This window comes from Schistocerca cancellata, chromosome 2, assembly GCF_023864275.1.
Source record: "Schistocerca cancellata isolate TAMUIC-IGC-003103 chromosome 2, iqSchCanc2.1, whole genome shotgun sequence".
NCBI classification, from domain to species: domain Eukaryota; kingdom Metazoa; phylum Arthropoda; class Insecta; order Orthoptera; family Acrididae; genus Schistocerca; species Schistocerca cancellata.
In genome coordinates, this window is record NC_064627.1 from 447,940,213 (window position 1) to 447,966,514 (window position 26,302).

At 41.3% G+C, this 26,302-nt stretch overlaps 1 protein-coding gene across 1 annotated transcript in view; it reads left to right on the forward strand.

Moving 5' to 3' along the window:
• LOC126161939 (ATP-dependent RNA helicase DDX3X) overlaps window positions 1-26,302 on the forward strand; it is a 171,368-nt gene that overhangs the window by 28,855 nt on the left and 116,211 nt on the right. The window contains exons 3-6 of the mRNA XM_049918114.1: window positions 9,471-9,630; window positions 21,686-22,013; window positions 22,384-22,605; window positions 22,944-23,068. Coding sequence (XP_049774071.1) covers window positions 9,471-9,630; window positions 21,686-22,013; window positions 22,384-22,605; window positions 22,944-23,068 — 835 coding nt within the window. The remainder of the gene's footprint in view (window positions 1-9,470; window positions 9,631-21,685; window positions 22,014-22,383; window positions 22,606-22,943; window positions 23,069-26,302) is intronic.

The window sequence follows — 26,302 nt, forward strand, 5'->3', positions numbered from 1 at the left end:
GGATACTATTTTTATCAAGACTGACCTAGAGTATTTTGGACTAGCCCACCACGTCCCCAAACTTGTCCTCCAACTGCTCCACAAAAAAATGGGGCTTCACGGACATGAGATTCCCCATCAACTATAGTACATACGATGTACTAGGGTGAATAAGCTTCTCTGACATTCTGAGCTTGACATTCCTCCCATGGTGTGGCAAGAGAGGGGAATGATTTGGGATCATATTTCTTAGCACTGAAGTAAGACTTTCCTCGCTTAGAGACTGCTGGCAGACCACCAGCAAGACATGACACACTACACTTTATGGCTTGTCATCCACCCTGATGCCACCCACTCTGACTAGAGGCACTCCCCATGGGCACCACCCAGCCTCAGCAAGGGCCACCTGACAAGATGACCATTGCCCGGAGTCCCGATACCCCAGAGAGATGGGCATCTACTCCATGGCATATGTAGGGAGTTAACAGCGCAGGCTTCACCAGAGTGATCCCTCTGTTATTAGGGGCTGTGTGCTAGTGACCATTCCCCATCTTCCTGTCACTGCCCTGGTGTCAGGCCCACGGACTCTTACCTAAGGCCGTAGGGGGAGCAGGGGGGAGAGCGGGAGCGGGGGGAGAGGTAGAGATAGACCTCTTACCAATCTATCAACACAGTCAGTTCCTAACAATGTTGATTTTGACTTTCATTGGCACAAGCTCGTTTTGAAGCAACTTGGGACACTACATTACAGGTAAAGGTTTAACATTTCACTTGCCTTATATCCAGGATGTGAGGATAACTAGACGAAAATAGACCTTACATGATAAATGACTAACACCAATTCCAAGCAATATTACCTATTGAGAGGCAAATTAGCTGCAATCCAAAATTATCCAGGTAACCAAGGTACATTTACAAAGACTGATTCAAGTGGTTCAACCCAAAACTGACATCACATACTATGAACATCTTCTGTAAACCTCCTAAACAAGGCGGACTGGAAAACTTTCACCTCTGCTGTCACTGTTGAATCTCCCCCACATGGTAACATCGATGTGAGGGTTGAGCAGGTGTTTACAGCAATCGTTTCTGCAGCAGAAAACACGATTTCTCAGTCTTTAGGGTGCGCCCGGCAAAAGGCAGTCCCTTGGTGGTTGCCAGAAGTCACTGAAGCAATTAAGAAGTGTCTGCAAGATCTACAGCCCTATAAACACCACCCTTCCCTGGTGCACCTCATAGCCTTTAAACGGCTCCGCACTCGGGTTCGCCAACTGATCAAACGATGGGAGCAGGAGTATCTCGACCATTGGGTGCCATACGTCACCTTCTCACGTCTGGACAAAGATCAAATGTGTTTTTGGGTACCACACCCCAACAGGTGTTCCCAGTGTTAAAATAAATGGCATGTTATCTACCAAAGCAAACGCAATTGCCGAGCACTGTGGTAGAGCCTCTGCATCGGAGAATAACCCCCCAGCCTTTCTCACTCTCCAATGGCGGCTGGAAGGGAAAGTCCTCTCGTTCACTACATGCCACAGTGAATCCTACAACACCCCATTTACAGAGTGGGAGCTCCACAGTGCCCTTGCACATTGCCCCGACACAGCTCCTGGACCAGATTGGATCCGTGGTCAGATCATTAAACATCTCTCATCCGACTACAAGGTACATCTCGTCATCTTCAACCGGATCTGGTGCGATGGGGTCTTTCCGTCGCAGTGGTGGGAGAGCGCCATCATTCTGGTGCACAAACCCGGTAGAAACATGCTTCATGTGGATAGCTATTGCCCATCAGCCTCACCAATGTTCTTTTTAAGCTCCTGGAACTTTTGGTGTGTCGGCAGTTGGGTTGGTTCCTGGAGTTGCGTGGCCTACTGGCTCTGTCAGGATGGCTTGCGCCAGGGCCGCTCTACCACTGATAATCGTGTGTCCCTCGAGTCTGCCATCCGAACAGCCTTTACCAGACGCCAATACGTGGTTGCCATCTGTTTTGATTTATGAAAAGCGTATGACTTGGCGACATCATATCCTTGCCACATTATACGAGGGGGGGTCTTAGAGGCCCGCTCCCAATTTTTATCCAAAATTTCCTGTCGCTTCATACTTTCCGTGTCCAACAAGTTAGTGCCTCCCATAGCTCCCCCCCCCCCCCCCGCCCCCCTCCCCAGTCCCTCCACCATATCCAGGAGAATGGGGTCCCACAGGGCTCCGTATTGAGTGCGCCTCTATTTTTAGTGGCCATTAATGGTCTAGCAGCAGCTGTAGGGCCATCCACCTCACCTTCTCTGTATGCAGATGACTTCTGCATTTTGTACTGTTCCACCAGTACTGGTGTTGCTGAGCGGCACCTACAGGGAGCCATCCTCAAGGCGCAGTTATGGGCTCTAGCCCACGGTTTCCAGTTTCCGGCCGCAGAGTCATGTGTTATGCACTTCTGCCGGCATCGTGCCGTTCGTCCAGAACCAGAACTTTACCTTAATGCCAATCCACTCACTTTGGTGGTGACATCGATTCTTAGGACTGGTTTTCAGCACCCAATTGACGTGGCTTCCTCACCTTCGTCAGCTTAAGCGGAAGTGCTGGCAGCACCTCAATGCCCTCTGCTGCCTGAGCAACACCAACTGGAGTGCAGATTGCTCTACACTGCTGTACCTCTATAGAGCCCTTGTTTAGTCCCACTTTGACTATGGGAATGTGATTTATGGTTTGCCTTGACCACCTGACTTGAGGTCCATTCACATACACCTCCATGGTGTACACCTAGGCCGCGACTTCGCCTGGACCTTTCATATGGCCCGAAGGACTCAGTTAACCCCACGACTCTCTGCTGTCACTTCCTCTTGATTCTTGAATGCACTGAGGCCACGAAGTGGTTTACACCGATGGCTCTATTGCTGAGGGTCACATCGGCTTTGCATATGTCCATGGAGGACATGCAGAGCAGCAATCCTTGCCCGATGGCTGCAGTGTTTCCACTGTGGAGGTGGTGGCTATATTTCGTGCTGTTGAACACATCAGTTCATGCCCTGGAAGTCATTTCTTCCGTGTACTGACTACTTGAGTGGCCTACAAGCTATCGACCAGTGCTACCGTCGTCATCCTTTGGTAGCGACCATCCAGGAGTCTGTCTCTGCCCTGGAATGGTCCAGTCGTTCAGTGGTGTTTGTCTGTACCCCAATTCATGTTGGAATCCCAGGCAGCGAACTTTCTGACAGCCTGGCCATTCAGACTACACAGGAACCGCGTATGGAGATCAGCTTCTCTGCAACTGAATTACGTTCAGTACTACGCCGCAAGGTCTTGCGGCTTTGGGAGACAAAAAGGCATAACCTCAGCACGCACAACAAACTGTGTGCCACTAAGGAGACTACGAATGTGTGGCAGTCCTCCGTGAGGGCCTCACGTAGTGACTCTGGGGTTCTCTGCTGGCTCTGTTGGCCACACTTGGGTGACACGCGGCTACCTCCTGTGCTGTGATGACCCACCTCAGTGTCGGTGTGGCACACAGCTAACAGTGACCCGTATCTTGGTGAGCTGTCCTCCTTTGGCTGCCCTGCGATGGACTCTACAGTTACCAGACTTGCCATTAATTTTAGCCTCATCGGCTAATTTAGTTTTACGTTTTATAAGGGACTGTGGGTTTTATCATTCTGTATAAGTTTTAGTGCACATCCTTTGTCCCTTCGTGTTCTCCACTCTAATGCTTTAGGGTGGATGTTTTAATGTGTCACAGAGTGGCTGGATTTTCCTTTTTATTCTCGTGGTCGGCCAGCCATGGTAATCTGCTCTCCTGTTTACCCCTTCTACCGGTTTCTTGCTTCTCTCTGTGGTTTTCTTTTCCTGCTGTGTCCATAGTAGTGGGGGTTGTCCTGTCATTCTTCTGGTTCTTCCTTTCTCCTGTTATTGTGCTGTAAGTTTCCTTTGGTTTCTTCTTTTGCTTGTGTTATTTTAAAGGGAACAAGGGACCAATGACCTCACAGTTTGGTCCTTTCCTCCCTTGTTGAAAACCAGCCAACCGCCCCCCCCCCCCCCGCCCCCTCCTCCTTCCCAGCCCCTTATGAAGAAGAAATCCTCCAGTGTGTAGTAGTGTAATCGGCTCTTGCTCCTCACTGAGTGCCTCCTCTATGGTGTCTGCTCCACTCACACCTCCTACATAGTAGTGTCTTTGTAACATGTTCACTGCCTGTGGGCAAGTCATTCTTTCATCTTCTACTAGTTGTAACAGGCATCTTGCTAACATAAGGCATGGCTGATGTACAATATGTGATTGTCAAGTGGTAGTACATATGTGTGTGTCATCTTTTCTATGGGTATAACTATCAAGACAATTAAGGCAAGTTCAATGATGTCTTCCCAGACACATTAGATACTGATTGAATTCTATTGGTGTGGTACTGCTTGATTGTGTAAGCACTACATAGTGCAGCATGTAATAAACACAGTTTTCCCTATTTATGGCTATCAATTCCATATAACTGAAGTCAAATTTGGCTGTTACTGTAACAGTCTCTTATCTGTTGCAAACAGCAGATAGTTTTTTTAATACTAGTGTTGCATGATTGGTTTTTCTCTGAAAAGTTTAAGCATAAATTTACCATTTGTGTTCCTGTGAACAATTCTCGTACAACTTTCCTCACATAATCACTCTTCCTCTGTGTGCACAGAAGTCAATTTCACATTTTGTTGCTGACATAGTGTTGGACCTGAATGTTAATGCTATTGTTGTGTGCAAGGCATGACAGTACCTTTCACACATAGAACTTGATCGGGTTGTATCTTGCCTAGTCAATTGAACTGAACAGTGACTTGCAAGGTTGAGTTTCTTCTCCCCTCAACTGACATGATTGTTAAGATGTCAAAGAAAATTTCTGTTTCAAGCAGCTAATCAATCTCATAAAGCATATCTAATGATGAATCTGCTAACATATATGTGATTAAGAAGTAGCCACCTGGATATTTTGAGGGGTGCATTGGGAGTTGTGCTGGTGTGTGGTAGTAATGTGTAGACAGCATACATGCTGTAGTAGGCAACTCGTGCACCTTGGAAACATGTGACATTTCACTGATAAAACTTACTAGTATCTGACCACCAGATGAGCTATATCTCATCCAATATGCTAAGCTCATAGTCTCAGAGTACACGGTAAAGAAGTAATTTGTGTTAGTGCATCTTCCCATTTTTATCAGTGATGTTTACAAAGACTGTTGATAAGTGTTGCTGCACACTGGTGGCTACCTTTCACTGTTCAGTATGTTCACTGTTGTGGTTTAACCACTTCTGTTGTACTCTCATTACTATAACTACCATGTTCCTTGTGTGGTAACATATTGATTTGCTTGTTAAAAATGTGGTAGCTGCCAGCACAGCATTCCCTTTGTCTGATTCCTGCCCACACAATTGAAATTAAGCTCTTGCCTCACCAGTCAATTCTGCTTGCAGTATCACTCTCTTTTAACTTGGAATACCTACTTAGTCAATGTATTGCGGTACAGAGTTCACAGTCAGGAGCAGTGACGAGAAATGACCATCAAAACCCTTTGCTTTTCTGCACTAGTTTGCTTCATTGCTGGCTGCTAGGTCTGTTGCAGTGTTTTGTCTGAATGAATAAGTGCTAATGTCTGACAGCTATTTTCTGTAAATGCACTATATCTTTTAAAGGGGAAAATGTGGTGCCGGCTCTTAAGGATTCTCACTGTTTTCAGAAATTCACACTAATACGATCCATCAAGATATGAAGTACCTCTTGTATTGAAGTGCTGACCTGCATGATCTGAATCATATTCAGATTTCACATTAGGTGGCTGGTTAACAGTATAAAGTCCTTTACAGATTCAGTTCTTATGTTTGCAGCTTTAGAAGTTGTTCTGCATGTAAATAAAAATTGTCTTGGCAATTTAATGTAATTGGGTAGATAAAAAATCTGCTCACCAGGCAGCGGTAGAACACACACACAAAAAAAGTTTTTATGTATGCAAACTTTAGGAGTCAATGGCTCCTTCTGGCAGGTGGGTTGAAGGGGAAGGGAGAGAGGTTAAGAAAAATGATGGGAGAGGTTTAAGAAAAAGTATAGAGCTCAGAAAAGTCACCTGAAACCCCGGTTCAGGGGGGTTACCTTCATAGTATCGGGTGTTATTGAATTTCGCATATGTTAAAATTCTGGAGTAAGAAAGAAACAAGTATTTTTTTTGTTTTCTCCAAAAAAAATTCCTACCTCGAGATAAAGACCTCCAAAGATGATACTGCACTCACCATTTTGAAGATGCAATTTTCAGAATTTTTTTTTAAATGCTGTATCTCTGTAATGGTTCTAGGTATTTTGTATTTTATTTTATTTATTGTTTTATTTATTTGAAAGATAATTGCATTATGGTTATAATGGTATCCTCCGTTTGGACATATGTCAGTTCTTTTACTGTTGCCTTTCGAATTTTATTTATAATTTACAGAAAATTTTATTTTCAGAAATGCCAATCCAGAAAAATTTGATTTTTTTATTTATTTTAAAATGTTGATTAGTACCATGTAGTACTATATTCTCTGTGAAGGAGAGCTTCCACTTTTTAAGTTGGACAGGTTTTATTTAAAAAAAATCATTTTTTTAACTTTAAAGGGTAATAATGTATGTCTTTACTGATGTTGTTTCTTACTAATTTCTTTGTTACAGTGTTTATTTCTATTGTCTTTGTTAGAGTTATTTCTTTTCACTCTCTTTGCAGATATTTCTTAGACTTTGTTGTAGTTTCTTGTCAGTTTCTTTGTTGTGGTTGTTCATTGCAGGTTTCTATATTGTCGTTGTTCATGCTAATTTGTTTACTGAAGAGGCTTCTAAGAAATTTGGGACACTCCAGTGAGTTCTGTGTTTTTGTGAGAAATTTACCAGTCGACACAGTTGCTGTATGTTTTGTGAAAAGGACTGTTTGAAATGTGTTCTGACTGGGGCCACAGGAGACTGAAGTGTGCTGACTATTTGCATATCCATAAAAGAATGATATATAAGACAAATAAACATATTTTGTTCGGGTTGGGAATAAGTGTTCTCATTTGAATGCTCTGTTTCAAAGGGAAGATGTTTCCAATGGCTATTTTTTATGTTCTAAATGTTTTGAAAGAATAACAACAATGATGGTACTGGAACAAGGTGAAGCCTCCCATGGTGCAGATGATGTAGATTTTGCACCAATAGAGGAAGAATTAAATACACTGAATCAGTCAACTACAGAGGTAGGTGTTCGTCCTGTTAAGGAACCGTGGTCAGTGAAGTTGAGTTACAAGCTCTAGGCATCAAGAAAGTGCAGAGAAATTACTAAAGCTATGGATGAATACACTACAGCAAAACTGACCACACTCTTCAAAGTAGAAATTCCATCTTCTGAAGAAAATGAACCAAAACACTTTTGCACCTCATGCCAGGAATTTATCACAAATATCAATTCAGCTGTTGAGTATTGTGCATCCTACAACGAAAAGGTGCAAGTTTGAACTGTTATTCCGGAGACATTTTCAAAGAATACAATTTTGAACCACGTTCCATCAGTATCAAAGTACATGGTAGACAAATCAAGAAATGAGAGATCTGTAAAAGGAGTATAAGGGTAACAGTTGAAGGTCAAAAAGGTGTGAAAGTGAAGAGGTGCATGACTCAGTATTAAAGAAACTTCTGCAATTTATAAGAGCAACTATACAACTTCACATATTGGAAGATCAAAATTTTATGCACTATGACCTTAGTGCATAGTGCGTAGTTCCGCACCCATCTAGAGATGTCTGTTTATGTGTGTACTGTGCAAATTTTTGCACTTCGTACGTTGGGCACGTGAAGTCATTAGTAGTCTGTGATGTCAAGTGAGAGACTTGTTTGTTTCAAGAATGTGGTGACTGCATTGGAAAGGGAAGTCTTAACAGATACTTGGTCTGGAAGATGTAGCAGATAACTCTGCAGAAATTACATTGCAACATGGGAGGAAAATAAACTAATGAAGAAAACTGTTGCCTTTGAGTTTCGTTGATGAACTTGGTAAATGGTCAGTGAGAGCAGTAACACACCAGCATCTGAAGAAATTGCAACATCATCATATTGCAGAAGTGAAAGGGTGTGAACAGGCTGAAGAACTATGTTTAGTGCTTCACTGTGATTTAGCTGAGAGCTGGTCTGTATTTCTCCAACTAGAAGTAAAAGGGTACAATTGGAGTAATGACCAGGTTTCAATTTTTGCAGGAGGTGATATATTTTCAATACAAGATCTCGAGTGTTGCAGTTATAAATGGTGACACAGGACATGACTCGGCACGTTTTGCTAGCAATGCGCAAAATTTTTCAACTGCAAACGGGGGCATAGAAGATCATCATTATTTCTGATGGTGCTCCTTGTCCTTTTAAAAATTTGTACCAGCTGTTTGAATTAAGTCGCTTGTGCCAACTGACTGGCCGTACAGTGCTACTGGTCATGGGAAGGGGCCTTCTGATGGTGTAACGGGTCTTCTGAAGCACCATGCTACAAAACATAATTTTTCCAGACCAAATACAGCTGCGATTCAGAATGCTGAGGATTTTAAGAGAGTAGTGAAATCTTACACATCCACAACCCTCATTCTTTTGTCCAAATAGGAAATCGCAGAATTCCGTGAGCAGAAAAAATAATGTTCCAAACTAACTACTCCTGTGAAAGGAATTCAGAGCACACATTTTTGGACTCAGTGAGGGGTGAACTCATATTGCACACACTTTAAAGAGCAAGAAAGAAGAAATTTCATTTATTTGGCCAATACCAGGATAATATTCAGATTCACAACCAGAGAAGGGGATGTTTGTGGTGGGTGGTGGGTGGTGGGTGGTGGGTGGTGGGTGGTGGTGTGTGTGTGTGTGTGTGTGTGTGTGTGTGTGTGTGTGTGTGTGTGTGTGTGTGTGTGTGAGAGAGAGAGAGAGAGAGAGAGAGAGAGAGAGAGAGAGAGAGAGAGAGAGAGAGACTTGTGGATTGCAGAGATTATAGACACAAAGTGTGAGTGAAACGGAATTGTAGTACATAAAGTTTACATAGACGTGCTGTACTGGAGACTATATTATTATGTAGTACTGCAGATCTGAGCAGTAAGGTTAATATGATTAGCAGAAAATGCTTTTTGCATTCAAAACAGGGTACTGGCCCTCTACTGAAGCTGTTAATACAGTTTCTTTGTGTTTGTTCACTGTCCACACTTCTTAAGATTTGTGACTCTGACAATTGTGACAAAAACTGTGCAGGTGATTTCTGTGCCTCATTGCTTTATTTCGGTGACTGTTTAATAACAGTACCATAAAAAAGTATACAAAAACCTCACCATCTTTTTAAATTAAGACACGTTTGGCTAATTTCTAATTTTTGTAACCCCCTCTCCTCCCTCTCTCCCCTCCCCACCCCCCTCTCCTCCCTACCCCTGTCTCATTCACTGCACTTCTTTATCTGTCCCTGTCGTGTTGAAGAATAAATGTAATGGCATCAACTAAATATTTCAGCCAGCAAACAGAGCACAGAATACAGCGGCAGCAGTAGTAGCAGTGGAGGTGGTGGCAGCTCAAGTTACCGGGGGCGCCGAAACGATGGTTATTCGAGTACCAGTAACCAATGTGCCAATGGTGATGGCTGGGGAGATAGTAGAGACTACAGGAGCTCCAGGTAAAGTCCTAAAACAAGTATATTTTTTGCTGTCTGTCTTTTTCTTGATGCAGTAAATTCTGTATAACTTGGAAATTTATGTATGTGAAAGGTTTATTGAATAAAATTCAGATGTCGGAAGTACTAGAAAATGTTGGACTTAAGTCTCAGGATCAAAGATGCATTTCGAAAAACACCACATGCAAGTTTCTAGTGTCCATGTGGAATATTCTTGCTCCAGACTGCAGTAACAGCCTTTCGGCTCACGTAGTAATCGTTATTACATACCTAATTACTTGTTATGAATGTCTGGAACATTTTCAATGCATTTATCATAGTTATCTCCCCCCTCCCCCCCCTTCAACATGGACCCTAGCGCAATGGAGTGGCTCCAGTATCTCAGTGATAGACAGTTGTATCGCAGGTATACCCACTTTGCGGCGGGGTGGGAGGTTGTGGGGGGCGGGGGGGGGTTGAGGACGAGGGGTCTGTAGATAGGCCAGACTAACATATGGCTGATTAAAAGGGACAGTAGGCTTTCCAGTAATTGTAGGGGCAACAGTCTGGATGAGTGACCGATGTGGGATTGTAGCATTAGCCAACATGGCCTTCCTATGTTGGTAATGCGAATAACTGAAAGTAAGGGGAAACTTCAGCTGTTACATTTCTGGAGGGCATGGAGCTCTTCTGAATGACTTAATGGTGATAGTATCCTCTTGGGTATGTGAAGAGAGACAGGCACTAGTTTTAAAAGCTAGATTTTTAACTGCAAAATATTTACAGAAGCAAATGTACACTCTGACTAGAATTTATCGGATGTGAGCTACAGATTATAATTGAATAAACTGCAGAATGCAGCGAATTGAGGTATGGAATCTGGACAGGTTGCTGAATTTTCAAGGGAATATAGGTAACAACTGACTGAAACAAGGGAGAGGAATGCAATAGATGACGATTGCTAATGTTGATAGAAGAAATATACAGCATAGGATCAAATAGACAAGACAGAGCCAAGTAGAAGTTGTTCATCTATGTATATACTCTGCTAGCCACCAAGCGGTGTGTGGTGGAGGGCACAATTCGCGCCAAAGTCATATTCTGCCCCCCCCCCCCCCTTCCCACTCCCACTCCCCCTCTGTTCCACACGCAGATCGCGCAAGAGATTAAAAACTGTCTGAATGCCTCATCACGAGCTCTAATTTCCCATATCTTTGAATGGTGATCATTGCACGATTTGAAAGTTGGTGGCAATAATATATGCTCTACATCGTTGGCGAAGATCGAATTTTGGAATTTAGTGAGCAGTCCCTTCTGTTTAGTGCGTCGTCTGTCTGCAAGTGTGTCCCACTTCAGACTTTCTGTGAGATTTGTAACGCTCTCGAGATGGCTAAATGTACCAGTCACGAATCTTACCGCTCTTTTTTGGACGTTCTCAATTTCTTGAATCAGACCCAACTGGCAAGGGTCCCATACAGACGAACACTACTCTTAAGACTGGACGAACTAACATATTGTAATTGTCTTTGTTGAAGAACTGCATCGCTTCAGGATTATACAAATAAACCACAATCTAGAGTTCGCCTTGCCCGTTACTTGTGTAATCTGATCATTCCATTTGAGATCAATTCAAATGGTCACACCCAGATACTTGACAGATGTTTTTGTATAACATGAGAAACAGGATTTCATTGACAAAAGGAGATAATATAAAAATGCAGTGTATAAAGCAGGCAGAAGAAAAATATTTGTCTAAAAGTGAGATTGACAGGAAACGCAAAGCAGCTGATCGGGGATGGCTAAAAGGAAAATAGTAAAGCTTGGCTGTTTATACTATAAAATGTCACTTGTAAGAAAATGAAAGAAACCTTCAGAGAAAAAGCAGCAGCAATTGAATGTCAAGAGCTCAGTTGGCAAGCCTGTACTTAGCAAAGTAGAGAAGGCTGAGACATGGAAAGAATATATAGAAGGCCTCTAAAAGATTGAGATACAGATGCCATAATGTTAGCAAAATTCAGCAGACTACTGAAAGATCTAACTCGTCTGGAGAAAACATTGCCTTCATTATTGAGATCCTTTGGATGACCAACTATGACAGAACTATTTCACCTTGCGTGCATCATAAGATACAGATTTCAAAACTAATGTAATAATGCCAGCTGCAAAGAATATGGCGTGTATTTATTACTGAACAATCTGTAAAAATTCGTGTTCGCAGAACATACTAAGCAATACTGACTGAACGGCTTTCTGTAGATTGGTTAAGGAAAGACAAACCTACGAAAATAGCATTTATAGCTCTCATAGAGCTTCGGGCAGTGTTGGTCCTACTCTCTTCGAATGTGTGGAGGTAGTGGAGATAAACTACAGAAAGTGAAAGATCATTAATAATTGGTACAGAAACCAGATTGCTGATAAGTGTTCAGGGAAATGGAAAGGAAGCTGTAGTTCAGAAGTGAGTGAGACAGGGCTGTAGCCTACCTCCAATGCTATTCAATTTGTATATTGAGAAGAAAACTAAGGAAGAAATTTTGGAATGGAATTAAAGTTCAGAGTGTTAAGTGCCAGCTTCCATTGCAGTAGCAGTAGTACAACACGAGAGTATGGCTGTCAAGGAGTGGGAAAAGGAGCGTGCACTTTATAGTCTAATTCTTGAATTTCTTGCGTATTTGTGTATTTGCTAGGCACAGTCCCATATTTTAATAACAGAGTGGTGTAGTTTAACGCTGTCTTCAGTACGGATAGGAATCCTAATTACTGTGTTCAGATGCAGACTGAATTGATGACCCTTTACTCACAGCTCCAGGCAGTGCTGCCTTTGGTCATGCAGCTTGAGACCGTTGCCAAGGACATCACTGTGTGGGGCAGGTTATCGGGATGAAATGGATGTCCAGTACATCCCAGGAGTTCCCTGATTGGTTATATATTGTGGCTGACACAGTCACTGCCAACATGGAAGTTGACACCTCATGCATTGTTTCGAGGTATGGCAGGCAGAGAAAGACTTTCTGCTGTGAAACATTTTTCAGGTGCTGTCTGTGGGTGATAAAGAACATTCGCCAAATGCATTCATATGCCCCTTACGAGAAAGGCTCCTGGCTTAAAAGATATGGGCATTCATAGAGGGTGGAATACAGGTAGCTGGAGATGTGATGATGGGCATGTAATGGGGCTATGTAGGGATAAATCTGTCAAGGAGTGGGAAAAGGAGTAGTGTGTGCACTCTGTTTGCATACTGAGAGAATTCATCCCAAATGTGTAATGTCATTCTGGATGTGGCTCCTGTCAGTTTTAATGATGAGTGTCACTTGAAATCAGAAGAGGTTCTCTCAATTTTCAAGTAACTGTCTGAAGTAATAAAGACTGTCAGTCTTGCTTGCAAGATGAAGGCAAAACTCATCTGTAGCATCGTCGACAGGACCGATTGCAGACTGTTGATACAAAGCCGATAGGAGGGTCTGAATAAGTCAACATGGTCGCAAACCTGTCTGAGCCTCCAAGATTCTTTAACTTGTGTAGAAGGGCGGTGGGCTGTTGGGTTCTATTCAATAGATCAGGTGTTAATTACACACAGGAGCTGGCTACATGGGTCAAAGGGGCATGTGTTGATTGGACGTTTTGTTATTTTTTTTTTTTAAGGAGGAGGTGGGAAAGTACGAAAAGGCTACTCTGTTGAAGGGTACAGATCAAACACAGGGGTAGACCAAGTCAACAGTCATAGTTCCCAGTTGTCGTAACTGTGTAAGGAAAGGACCAAACCTCCATGTGCTAATAGAAAGCACTGAAGTTCAAATCTTTATAAGTATTTAACCTGGCTAAAACTGAGAAGAGTTCACCTGAAATTTTTCCAAAGGACTTAATGGTGTTTGGAAAGTATAGATTGAATACAGTTGATGGAGGGGTGTTGATGTCAGAAGTAGTTTATAGTGAAACTGAAGTAGATAGCCCTTGAGTTAGTAAGGGTGCTTTGGGAACCAAAATGGGAATACCTGGAGGGAAGGCAACATCCTTTTCAAGAAACACAGTTGAGAAAATTTAGAGGGCCGGCATTTGAAGCTGACTGCCGAACGATTCTACTGCCACCAAGAAATGCGTGTAAGGACCACGAGGATAAGATAAGAGAAATTATGGCTCATAAGGAGGTTTATAGACAGTCATTTTTCCCCCACATTATTTGCTAGTGGAACGGAAAGGGAAATGACAAGTAGTGGTGCAGAGTACCCTCCACCATGTACTGTATGGTGGCTTGCGGAATATCGATGTAGATCTGCTGCTACAGCTAGGGGGTGCCTGTGGGGAGCCTTTGATTGGAGTAGGTGGCATCAGGGCAGACATTTTGCACGTGTAACGTGTCAAACAACATAATAGGTATACTGATATTTGATATGACTGTCTTAACTGACAGGTATTGGCATATCAATTTGGGCAGTTATAATCTAACTACTTTCCTTACCATGGGTACCCCATGGGAAGAGGGACAAGCCTGGCTGTAAAGTGTCCGTTTCTTTCCGAAACGAAAGAAGAATGAATGTAAGGAATGATGTTTCTATAACAGCACATACCATAGTTTCACATCTGTGGTCCAGATTGTACATCTACACTCTGCAAACCACCATAAGTAGCACGGCAGAGAGTACGTTCCATTGTAACAGTTATTAGGATTTCTTCCCATTCCATTCATGTATGGAGCATGGGAACAACAGCTATTTGAATGTCCCCCCCCCTCTCTCTCTCTCTCTCTCTCTCTCTCTCTCTCTCTCTCTCGCTCTGTGTGTGTGTGTGTGTGTGTGTGTGTGTGTGTGTGTGTGTGTGTGTGTGTTTTCTAATCTTCTCCACGAGTGATACATAGGAGGGTTGTAGTATTCCTAGAGTCACAATATAAAGCTGGTTCTTGAAACTTTCTCAGGATAGTTTACATCTATCTTCAGCAGTCTTCCAGTTCAGTTCCTTAAGTATCTCTGTGACACTCTCCCACGGATTAAACAAACCTGTGACCACTCAGGCTGCCCTTTCTCTGTGTACGTCCAGTATCCCCTGTTTGTCGTACTTGGTACAGGTACCACACACTTAAGCAGTATTCTACAACTTGTCGCATGAGTGATTTGTAAGCAGTCTCCTTTGCAGACTAATTGCACTTCCCCAGTGTTATACCAATAAACTGAAGTCTACCACCTGCTTTACCCGTGACTGAACCTATGTGATCATTCCATTTCATATACCTACAAATGTTACTCCCATATATTAGTGAGAATTGGCTGATTTTTAACAGAGATTCGTTGATATTATGGTAATAAGATAATAAATTTTTCCATTGTATTTGTAAGAGTTGGCAGATTCAAACAGTGACTCGTTGATATTGTAGTCGTAGGATACAATGTTTTTTCGTTTTGTGAAGTGCACAATTTTACATTTCTGAACATTTAAAGCAAGTTGCCAATCTATGCACCACTTTGAAATCTGATCAGGATGCGAGTGAATATTTATGCAGCTTCTTTCAAATAGTATTTCATTATAGATATGTGCATCACCTACAAGAAGTCTGATGTTAGTATTAATATTGTCTGCGACATCATTAATATACAATAGGAACATAAAGAGTTCCGGCAGAATTCCCTGGGGTACACCTGAAGTTACTTTTATCTGACGATGACTCTCCAACTAAGATAACAAGCTGCATCCTCCCTACGAAAATGCCCTCACTCCAGTCACAAATTTCTCTTTATATCCCATATGATTGAGCTTTTGATGATAAGCATAGGTGTGGTACTATGTCAAATGCTTTTCAGATATCAATACATACTGCATCTAGATGATTGCCTTGATCCAAAGCTTTTAGTACGTTATGTGAGAAAAGTGTGAATTGAGTTTCCGTGTGCAATGTTTTTGGAATCCATACTGATTGGCATTGAGGAGGTCTTTCTGTTTGAGGTGCCTCATTATGTTGGAGCTCAGAATATGTTCAAAGATTATACAACAAATCGATGTTAAGAATATTGGATGGTAGTATTGTGGTTCACTTCTATTACCCTTCATATAGACGAATGTGACCTATGCTTTTTTCAGAGAACTTGTAATGGTCTTTTTTTTTTTTTAGTGATCTACAATAAATGATAGTTGGAAGAGGGCTAAGTCAACTCCAAATTCAGTATGGAATCTGACAGGGATTCCCATGTGGCCTGGACCTTTGTTCAATTTTAGTAATTTCAGCTGCTTCTCAACACCACTGACACTAATAGTTACTTCATTCATATTTTTAGTGGTATGAAGATTAAAGTGGGGAATTCTGCTGGGGTTTCTTTTGCAAAGGAACATTTGATAACTGAGTTCAGCTTTTGCTTTGCTGCCCTCTATTTCAGTCCCTTTGTCATTCGGTAGGGGCTGGACACTAACTTTGATGCCACTAATGACCTTTACATACAACCAGAATTTCTTTGGCTTCTGTGAAATATCGCTTGACAGTATTCTGCTACGGTAGTCATTAAAGGAATCGAGCATTGCTGTCGTGTGTTTCATTCAGTATTTCTATATCTATATCTATAGCTCTATGCATTATTTTATAACCTGTTATGCAATAGTCTTTGTTATCTTCAGAAGTTTCTATACAGTCACTGTGCATCATATCTATCCAGTACATGGTCAACTTGAGGCAGAGTTTCTCCACATGCTCCTGCCCTATGCTGAAAGTTTTCAGGATGAGACTCTACTGATTTTTTTATCTAGTTTATTGAACATGTATACCTTTCTTCTTGGTTTAATTGTCCTTTGTCCTTTGTACTTTGTTAATCATTGTTGCCACAACTGCATCATGGTCACTTATACCAGTTTGTGTGCAAATCCTCAAAGAGGTCAGGTTTATTTGTTACTATTATATCCAATATATTTGCATCATGAGTGAGGTTCCTATCTATCTGTTATGGTAGTTTTCAGAGAAGGTGTTTAGTAAAGTTTCACAGAATGTCCTATAAACACCCACCACTAACTAAACTGCCATTTTCCCAGTCAATTGTTCTGTGATTAAAGTCTCAATTGATAATTACAGTATGATGGGGGTATCTTCTGCACATGTGAACTGTGGTTTTCTCTAAAGTTTTCAGTTACATAAACAGATGAGTCCAGTGGGCAAAAGAAGCATCTAATTATCATTTTATACCCACTCATATCGTGAGTCTTGCCCCAACAGTCTCGCATGCAGCTTTAATTTTTGTCTCAGTGGATTGGAATTTCTTGTCTACTGCTACAAATACACCACCATTTGCCTATCCTTTCGATATACATTCAAAGTTTCCCCAAAAAATCTCACTCCTATCAATTTCAGATTTCAAACAGCTTTCTGTACCTAGTATTATGTGAGCTTTACCATTAGGATCATAATACTGTAATCTGATGGAGGGTCGCCAAAAAAAAGACCTTGTGTGCACTCCACACACAGTCCACTACCTGAGTAGCAGTGTCTGATGTGTAGTGCACGCCTGCTCCATTTAGAGGAACCCTACTGTTATCAAGCCTATGGTGCAAGTCCAGGAAGTCACAGCCTAATTTGTCACAGAACCTTCGAAGTCTCTGGTTCAGTCCCTCACTCGACTCAGGACCACTCGACTCTGGTCCCCGTCCACTCTGTACAGGACGCCTGGATCTACCATTGACACACCGCTCGCAGTCAAGTGGACGAGTAATGACTGATTCTGTACTTTTGCAGAGGAGACAGGATTCACAGGAGAGGATAGTACTTGAGGTACCTGTGGTACAGGTATCGCAGGTACACGACTCAGGAGCTCTTGCAACACACAAAGATTCGCAGAAGCTGCCAATTGTTTGACAGTATTCTGGGCTATTTCCAGCTGCTTACAAATGCCAACCAAGTCATCCCGTGTTTGAGAACAGCATTCACAGTGGGGTTGCATTTTGGCTTGTGCAGTGTATTAAAAGGCAGTGAAAAAATAACTTTTTTAAAATTAAGACCACTGATTATTGTTTATTTTGTTGAGCTAAAAAGTTGCTAATTCCCTGTAAGAAGTGAAATAAATACAGAAAATGAGATTTCTACTAAGGCAATACAAAAACCTGTTGCAAAAATTACTAGTTCCCTAAAACATTTTGAGGTTAATCATAGTTGTCTGCAAACTCGAATACAGAGTTCATGTCTGGTAAATGCAGATATAGGGTTATTCCTCTTTAAGGGAAAACTACATGTAACACAATATGTTAGTTAGAATATCTGCTACAGTAACTAAATTACAAATGCCTATTTACTACAGATTGCTCATAGATTATGCAAAGGACAAAGGTAACCTCCAAAAATTCTAAAAAAAAAAGTGTTTCTGTGTTGATATACAATGAAATTCAGGGATGATATATTCTTTGCCAGAACTGTGAACCACAAATGTTGATTGCTATGAAATAAATTGTATATCCATAACACTCTTACCTAAGTTTTGTATGCATCCGAAATATGTAAATAAATGGGTGCATTGTACAGGTTTTTCAATTAACTTGTTCTGTACACACTTCTACACTCCCGTGCTGAAAAAGAACACTGCAGCCTGAATTTACTTCAGGTAAAATTGCTAAAATGTGTAGCACCAACAAAGCATGTTTTCTTCCTGTTGCAGATTAGTGGATTTCACAACAGTTATAGAATACAGTGAATCTTTGAATTGGAAATTACCCCTAGTTTCTCTGACATTACTGAACTGTTAGCAACGTATAATGCAGAAATGTTGAGATGTAAGAATTACCATCCTAATTTCAGTGCATCACCCAAATAACAGCATGGCAAATACTAGTGACTTTGGCACTGTTGAACATCATGAGTAGAAAGGCCTCGCTCTCTGGTGCCTAGCCCTCGGGTTGCCACCGTGGGTGCCAGGTGGCACCACTTCCAGTGGGAGCACTTCACGCTGAAAGTAGTGGATTTCTAATTTCCCAAAGATGTGAGTGGCACTTAGCACAGTGCACAGCATGTTGGTTCAAGGAAAATGGAAATCTCTTCAATTTCCAATGCATATTCCAAACATCTCAAACTACCACTGGTCGTGTGATATGATTTGAGTTTGCAATTTGAGAGGCCTTTTACACCATCAGCATATGGTTGCAGTATTTTCTGATGTACTTAAGATGTAAAACACAGTGTTTTTTATCAGCTCTGCACAAGTGGGGTTTTTGAGGAAACTTAGTCTTAATACAGATTTTTATCGCTTATTGGACTATTACTTCAGAGTGGCTTTGATCCTTAGTAACAGAAACATGCAGGAAAATGGAGTCCCACAAGGATTAGTTTAAAGTGCCACATTTTTGGCAATTGCAATAAATGGTGCAGTAGATGTGATAAAACATAGTTACACCAGCATTATATGTTTGTTTGTTTATATTATATCTTTGTATTATTGTGTAGAGCAGAATTCAAACTGCAAACAGCTATAGAGAAGGCACAAAAATGGGAACGATACCTCTAAACACAACAACTTGAAACTGTATACAAGAAATGTATTTAAGACCCCATTTTGATCATAAACTTACATGGTTACCACATACACAACAGCTAAAGACCTCCTGCATGAAGAAACTTGGTACTGTGTTTTCGTGCTAATGGCTCTTGGGAGGTGAATTAGAGGTTTAACATTATATAAAATGCACTTTTTATCCTTTTTAGACCATTGAAGTATTGTTTATGGACCAGCAGCATCCTCCATAGAAAACATTTTAGCCAGTCATCTAAGAGTGTCCTCATTTTAATCACCTTGAAGGCCTGGTTCTCAGTAATAACAGAGTAATTCAGTTCCTTTATATTTAGTCATTGTTGCCATCATCACTGTTGACAACAGTGTAGTAACCCCTGAATATAAGGATTTGACACTAATATTTGTCATTTTTGTTATTGCTTTGTCATTCCCTTCCACCTGCACCAAACCACTACAGCTGAATTGAATTTACCATTGTCACAAATTAGCCTACTACCACCATAAACTAGCACACTGATCTTGCATTCCGGAGGACAATGGTTAATACCTGTGTCTGACCATCCTGGTTTAGGTTTTCTGCGATTTCAGGAAATCGCTCCAGCAAAATATCAGGATGGTTCCTTTGAAAGGACACGGCCTCCTTCCTTCCCCATCCTTGACACAATCTGAGCTTGTGCTCTGCCTCTAATTACCTCGATGTTGGCAGGATGTTAAACCCAATCTTCCTTCCTTTTTACCTGCCACCACAAACTACAGATTCAACGTCAGTGTAGGCCATTTTCAATTATTTTTCATACTGTCCTTTTGTCACCCTGACACACGGGCTTTAAAATCCTAAAGTTTGTATTATTCCCCATCTCCCCAGTATTTGTTGCTGTGTATTAATTTACATTTGAATCAAGTTTAGCTGAAATTGCTCTTGGAATTTCAGGGTTGTGTTTACGTCACTACTTTCTCACCTCTGCTGTAAAGGTAGGAGTGTTGGGTGTTTCTTACTTTTGAAGTACTTTTTCATAGGTAGCAAAGCCTGTGTGTTCAACGTATAGTTTAAATTTCTCCTTATATTTCATAATTATCCCTTCCACCACCTTCAGTCCCTAAGAGTTCTGGGGTGTTCTGATTCTATAGTAATTTTTAACATGTTTCTATTAAGTTCCTGTTTTGTCTGTCTGTCTGCCTGCCTGCCTGCCTGTTCAGTAAAAATATTTCATTTGATTTTAAACTAACTTCCTGATGAGCTAGAAGTGAAATTTGAACATAGCTCAGAACTGAATGACAATGTATTGTTGACTTGCTTTCTTGTCACCCTGTTAGCTAGGTACGGGGATAGGCTAAAAAAGATATGTAACACCTGACATGTAGGCTGCCTTGCATGACCAACATGTTGTTTGGGTAGCATCGGAATGTTTTTCAAGATTTATGTATGCGGATTTACATGGCTAAGCGGAGATGTGTGCAATACACAAGACATACGCGTACAAGGGCAAAGCCACCAGTATAAAGGTGCTATTGACATAAAAATCTTAATAAAAAAACATAAAATCAATTTTGTTTTCGTCTTTATTTTTTAGGAAAATAATGATTAAACAGAATGTTACATTATTAGATAAAACCGCTTATTTCAGAGGTAAGGTGAAAAAGACACTGAAGTAAAACTGAAATTTAACATGTCTCATACATTCTCATCAAAATGCTCAAAATCCACAGAGAAATTTCACACATGTGAAGCAAAAATAACTTATTATTTAGATAAAAATAAATGTTTGGTTTGACAAGTTTTTAAATTAGGTTAAAATGTATAAAATTATTTTTCCCGGCCCCATACAGATGAGAAAATTTGTGATGTTGAACTTTTAATATCCATGAAAATACATGTAAGATTTATAAAGAAAAATGTGTGGCGCCAGCAACACCCAGCTGGAATGTGAATAGTTGAAATCACAAATTTTCAGAATTATTTGTCTGGGACTAGAAATCTGCATTGGTCTAAGAGAAAATATTTTATACTTATTAGTCTGATTTAAAAATATGTTAAATAAAAAATTGGTGTTTAAATAATGCATTTTATAAGTCGTGTGTACAGAGTAGTGGATCTATACTGGAAAAATAGTATCTTTGTTCCAGCGAAGCCAGCTTCATTGCTACAGTCACTACCTCTTCCAACATAGATGATTTTTGATTACATATAGCACATGTGTCTGTAGACACAAATATTGTGCAGGGTCACTGAGCAGTTAAGTGTTCTGTGATGATTCTGTCAGACCTTCTTCCCTTGTCTGGCATTTAAGTGATGTTTTTTGTACTGTGTTGTATGCAATGGATTCCTCCAAATAGAGCAAACGTAATTAAAGTAATGGTAGTATCAAATTTGAAATGCTGAAATAAGTTAAATAATCTCCATACATACATCAGATTTGAAACGTGTAAATAAGTGATCTCCATACGTGTTTCATGCACGTGACATATAACACTTAATGTTTAAATGGTTAAAGCAAACGATTAATTTTTTTAATCCTCCAATAGTCCTTATACAGCACTTGATGAAGTGTGAGTTAATGTCACTTCACAGCTATAGTACTTGCTTGTGTCAAGAGTATAAATGTGTTATCTCTATGTTTTAGAGACGATTGGGGACGCAGTGGTGGAAGAAGTTGGAATGATCGTGGTGTTGAACCACCTCTGGCCCGAAATAATCGCTGGCAAGAACCGCCACCATCACAGAGAACTTACAGAGAAAGTAGAGATGGAGATGGACGTGGAAGTGGAGGAGGGGGAGGTAGGTGGAAGGATAGCCACGGCTCCAGCACGGATTGGACCATCCCAACTTCCCGTGATGAAAGGCTTGAACGTGAACTGTTCGGCACGGGAAACACAGGCATTAATTTCAACAAGTACGAAGACATTCCCGTGGAGGCGACGGGTGAAGATGTCCCACCTCACATCAGCAGTGTAAGTATAAAGGGAAATGTGTGGAACAGTAAGTTGATAAAAGTATCATTCTAACTACTTCTATACAGTCTCTTGTTTACTGATTAATGGTTGTGGAAGAGGTTTCATTTTCCCCTTGCATCAGTGTGTCTGAATCTAGGTTTTCCTTTCTGTGTTTCCTATTTCCCTTCTCATTTTTAAAGGAGTAACAGATAATAAAGTACCTAAAGCAGAAGAAGTAGCAAGATGTCTGTTATTTTCTTGGGCATTAGACAGTCCTACTATGCATTTTTTAATTCGTAAGCATTTAGTGATTTCTCAAATGCATTATGATTTGTATGTACATTTTTCCCTATGTTGCTTATTTATTTGTTGATGCATTTTTACATAGTTCGAAGAGGTGCAGATGACTGAAATTATCCAAAACAACATTGCCCTTGCACGGTACGACAAGCCAACACCGGTGCAGAAATATGCTATACCTATAATTATGGCAGGAAGAGACCTGATGGCATGTGCACAGACAGGTTCTGGGAAGACAGCTGCTTTTATGGTTCCCATCCTAAATCGCATGTATGAATGTGGTCCACAGCAGATGACTATGAATAACAGGGTAATTTCTACCACTAATGCAGCATTGTTTCTTGTTGTCATATGTGTAGCGTAGCCGTAAAATACTTATTAACAACGAGCTGTGGAATATTATATTTTAGATGTAATGGAAAGTTGTTTGAATTCAGATTTACAGGTAACTATAACCAGTCCATTTTCAAAGAAATGGTTACAATGATGTATGATTCAGTTGATATTCGTAAGACATGGCCGGACCTAATCTTAAGTATTTCACATTAAAAAAATTGTTATATATTGTTGTCTAGCCTGATAGTTTTGATATTAAGCAGTTGCTAGTACATCTTTCTAAGATTCTGATATTTACTATTGTCTTTACAGTCAATGTATCGGCGCAAACAGTACCCATTGGGACTTGTTTTGGCACCTACACGAGAACTGGCAACTCAGATATATGATGAAGCTCGAAAGTTTGCATATCGTTCGAGGCTTCGCCCATGTGTAGTGTAAGTTCACTGTTAAAACTTCATTTACTCTCATTGTTTTGATACATCTCACTTTAGTATTTCACTACTTTTTGAAGGTATTTAATAGTTAAATGCACTTGAGTTACTCAATTCTGTTGTTAATGCATAGTAGTATAAGAACTTCAAGGCAATTATTTGAGGAGCGACTTCTGCTGTTCTACAGCAGTTACATTTCAAGAGTGTTTTAGTACTTTCCTTCTGGTGTATAATTTAAACCTTTGTGGATTTGTTGAAGCTTTCTTGTTCCTTCTTCCACTGTAAACCCCCCCCCCCCCCCCCCCCCCCCACACACACACACACTCCTGTGTCCCAATCCCCATGGGGGGGGGGGGGGGAGAGAGAGAGAGAGAGATTGTTATGGGGAGTTACAGTTGCAGGAAGCAGGAATGTCACCCAGCTTGTCGCAGCTGAGCAGGACCCGTGGCTGAAGAGGGATCCTGTTTTAGTCAGAACGGTGCCACTTTTCAGTATTAAAATTGCTGTAACTTCACAAAACCTTTCCTCAGAGTGTTAAACGAAGGACAGAGACTTGGTAGTCAAAAAGGAATCCTATCAGTTCAAGAACAAACTAAGTATTGAGGGGGAACACTTCTCCCCCTGTCTGAGTGCTACATTCTGCCCATGGTGTAGCAACGGAAGGAAACATTTTGGGGCCATGTCTCTCCATGTTATGATAATTGTTAGCTTCAGAAGAGACTTCGGAGGCCATGTGGCCACCAGCTGAAGAAAGTTTAATTCGCTTCATGTGCAAGTCTCCCACCATGGTGCCAACCACTCTGAACGGGGCTTTCCCCACAGGTGCCATCCAGCCACAGCAATAGTTACCTGGCCAGTAAACTGTTACACGGAGTTCCTGTGCCACAGCCACAACCGGCACATACACCTTGGCATGCGCAGGGAGTTCACAGCCGAGGCTCCAACAGTGTGACCTCTGTGTAGTTAGGGGGCTACGACTGACAACCCCCCTCCCCTCCCCCCCCACCCAAAAAAAAGCTTGTTGTGCTCTGGATACTGTTCTAAGAAAGGAAAGGTGCAGAAAGAGACAGGAACAAAGTGTGGAATACGTGCTGTGTCAGGGGACGTCCCCAGCACTCTGCAATTCTGTAAAATTTGGAAAAGAAATAGCAGGTCGCACCCAACAATGGAAACCATACAGCGAAGAAAGGAGAGTTACAGAATTTGGAAGGAAAGAAACATTCGTCCACCACCACAAGCCAGATCCAAGCACAATCGGCACCTAGAAGACCAACCAATGTAAAAGCAGAGGGGGAAAAATAATAGTAGAAGAATAGACTTGCAGCACGGTACAGGCCACAGCCCTCTCATGGCCAAGCACACATTCACAGAAGAGACGGCCAGGGAAGTAATGCCCTCATGTGGCATATCGTATCAGGAAGCAGGGTGGCGATTCTTCTGCAAAACCAGGAATACTCAAGAGTTATATTTCACATGGAAAAATCAGGGAAATCTCGGGGAATTTTCTGAGTTTCATATAAAATCTTAGGGAATTCTACTTACTTAACCTAGCATTGAAATTGAATTTTATTAAGTTTTATTAATGACAAATTTTAAAATATTCAGTATCTGAAAATGTGTTAATTATCTATGGTTAAACTAATGCTTATGGCTGTTGCATAGCTCAGCTGAGAGGAAAGAAAAGTCATTATTATGATATGCTCCCCCCTCCCGTCCCCGCTCGCTATTAATTTATGTGGAGCGTCTTGACACCACCTTTTTCCTCACAACTGGAATTCTTAGAGAAATTTTTTCCCTTAGCTTGAGTAGCCACCATGAGGAAGAGGTCCCTTGGGGCCTTCTGAGGAATCTCCCAGCCAGTGACAGGAGCCACAGGTTGCAGGTCATAAGAGTTCGCATTCCCCCTCTGTCCCACGGTGTGGGGTAGACAAGCCCTCACAGACAGTGAAATCATCTTAGGGCGAGGACAAGTAATAGCCCTCCAAGAAGAAGGAAGTTGCAATGGCCCCTATGATCCCGTACACCCCCACACATCTTGGTTTGGAACCAGTGTCATGGTCTGTTCAAAAAATTCCAGAACTTTGTCCACAAACATTTTCTGCACTTATTCTTTACTTATTCTGCATGGTCTCCATTGAAAAAATCTCCTCCACAGTTAAAACAGTGCTCCCTACGCTGTTTCCACTAAGGTCTCGGCGTACCTCTTGCTGGATCACGCGAAGTGCTATCTGCGAATTTTCTTTTCTCGTCTACCATTGCAAATCTTTGTCCTTTCAACAAGGTTGTCAACTTTGGAAATAAAATAAAGACTGCACAGGCCATATGATTCTCGTAAGAAGCACTATTTCATTGACGTTCTTGACATGAGCGTTGTTGGTAGATGTTGCGGGGGCAGCGGAATGAAGCTCATCTTCAACTTTCATCTGGCCATTTTTAAACTCTGAACCATTCGCAGAACCGAGTACAGTTTAAGCACTAATCACTGTAGGCATCCTGCATCATTTGGTATGTGTCTGTAAAGGTTTTCTTCAGTTTCATGCAAATTTAATGCAGACATGTTGCTGCTCTAAGTCTGCCGTCTTGAAATTTGCGAACTGTCTTAGGAACATTCTGCTGAGTACAGCACTGTATGGTAACTAACAGACATACAGCAATGAAACTTACAGCAGTTACATATTAAACACAGGCATGTGCAGGGATGCCAATCGAATCCCCCCCCCCCCCCAACACACACCACTGGCGTGAAATTACGAATGTTCCGGAATTTTTTGAACAGTTCTCCTATATTGATACCGTATCCCTGCAACTGGTTGCAGCAAATGGCTGCGAAGCATAACCTGCTTCCTTGATCCTTTCATGCCTCCACAGGATACTGAAAGCATGATCCTCCAGTGCAACTATTGAAGTTTTTATCTGCCACTTGGTAGAACTACGAAGTCTGTTATGCGTGTCCCTTGCTTTTGCATTACCCTTCAGGATACATGGTTCCCAGCAATGTGGACCTCTATTCTCAGCATTGAAATGGGTCCGTGCCTGTTTGTAAAATGACAGAAACAAATGGCTTTATTCCTGATCGTAAAATGACTGAAACAAATGGCTTCATTCCTGATCGTAAAATGACGGAAACAAATGGCTTCATGCCCGATTGTAAAATGACAGAAACAAATGGCTTCATGCCTGGTCTGTCACGTCATAAAATGACAAATGGGAATGCTAGGAATGATTTGTTGCTACTGT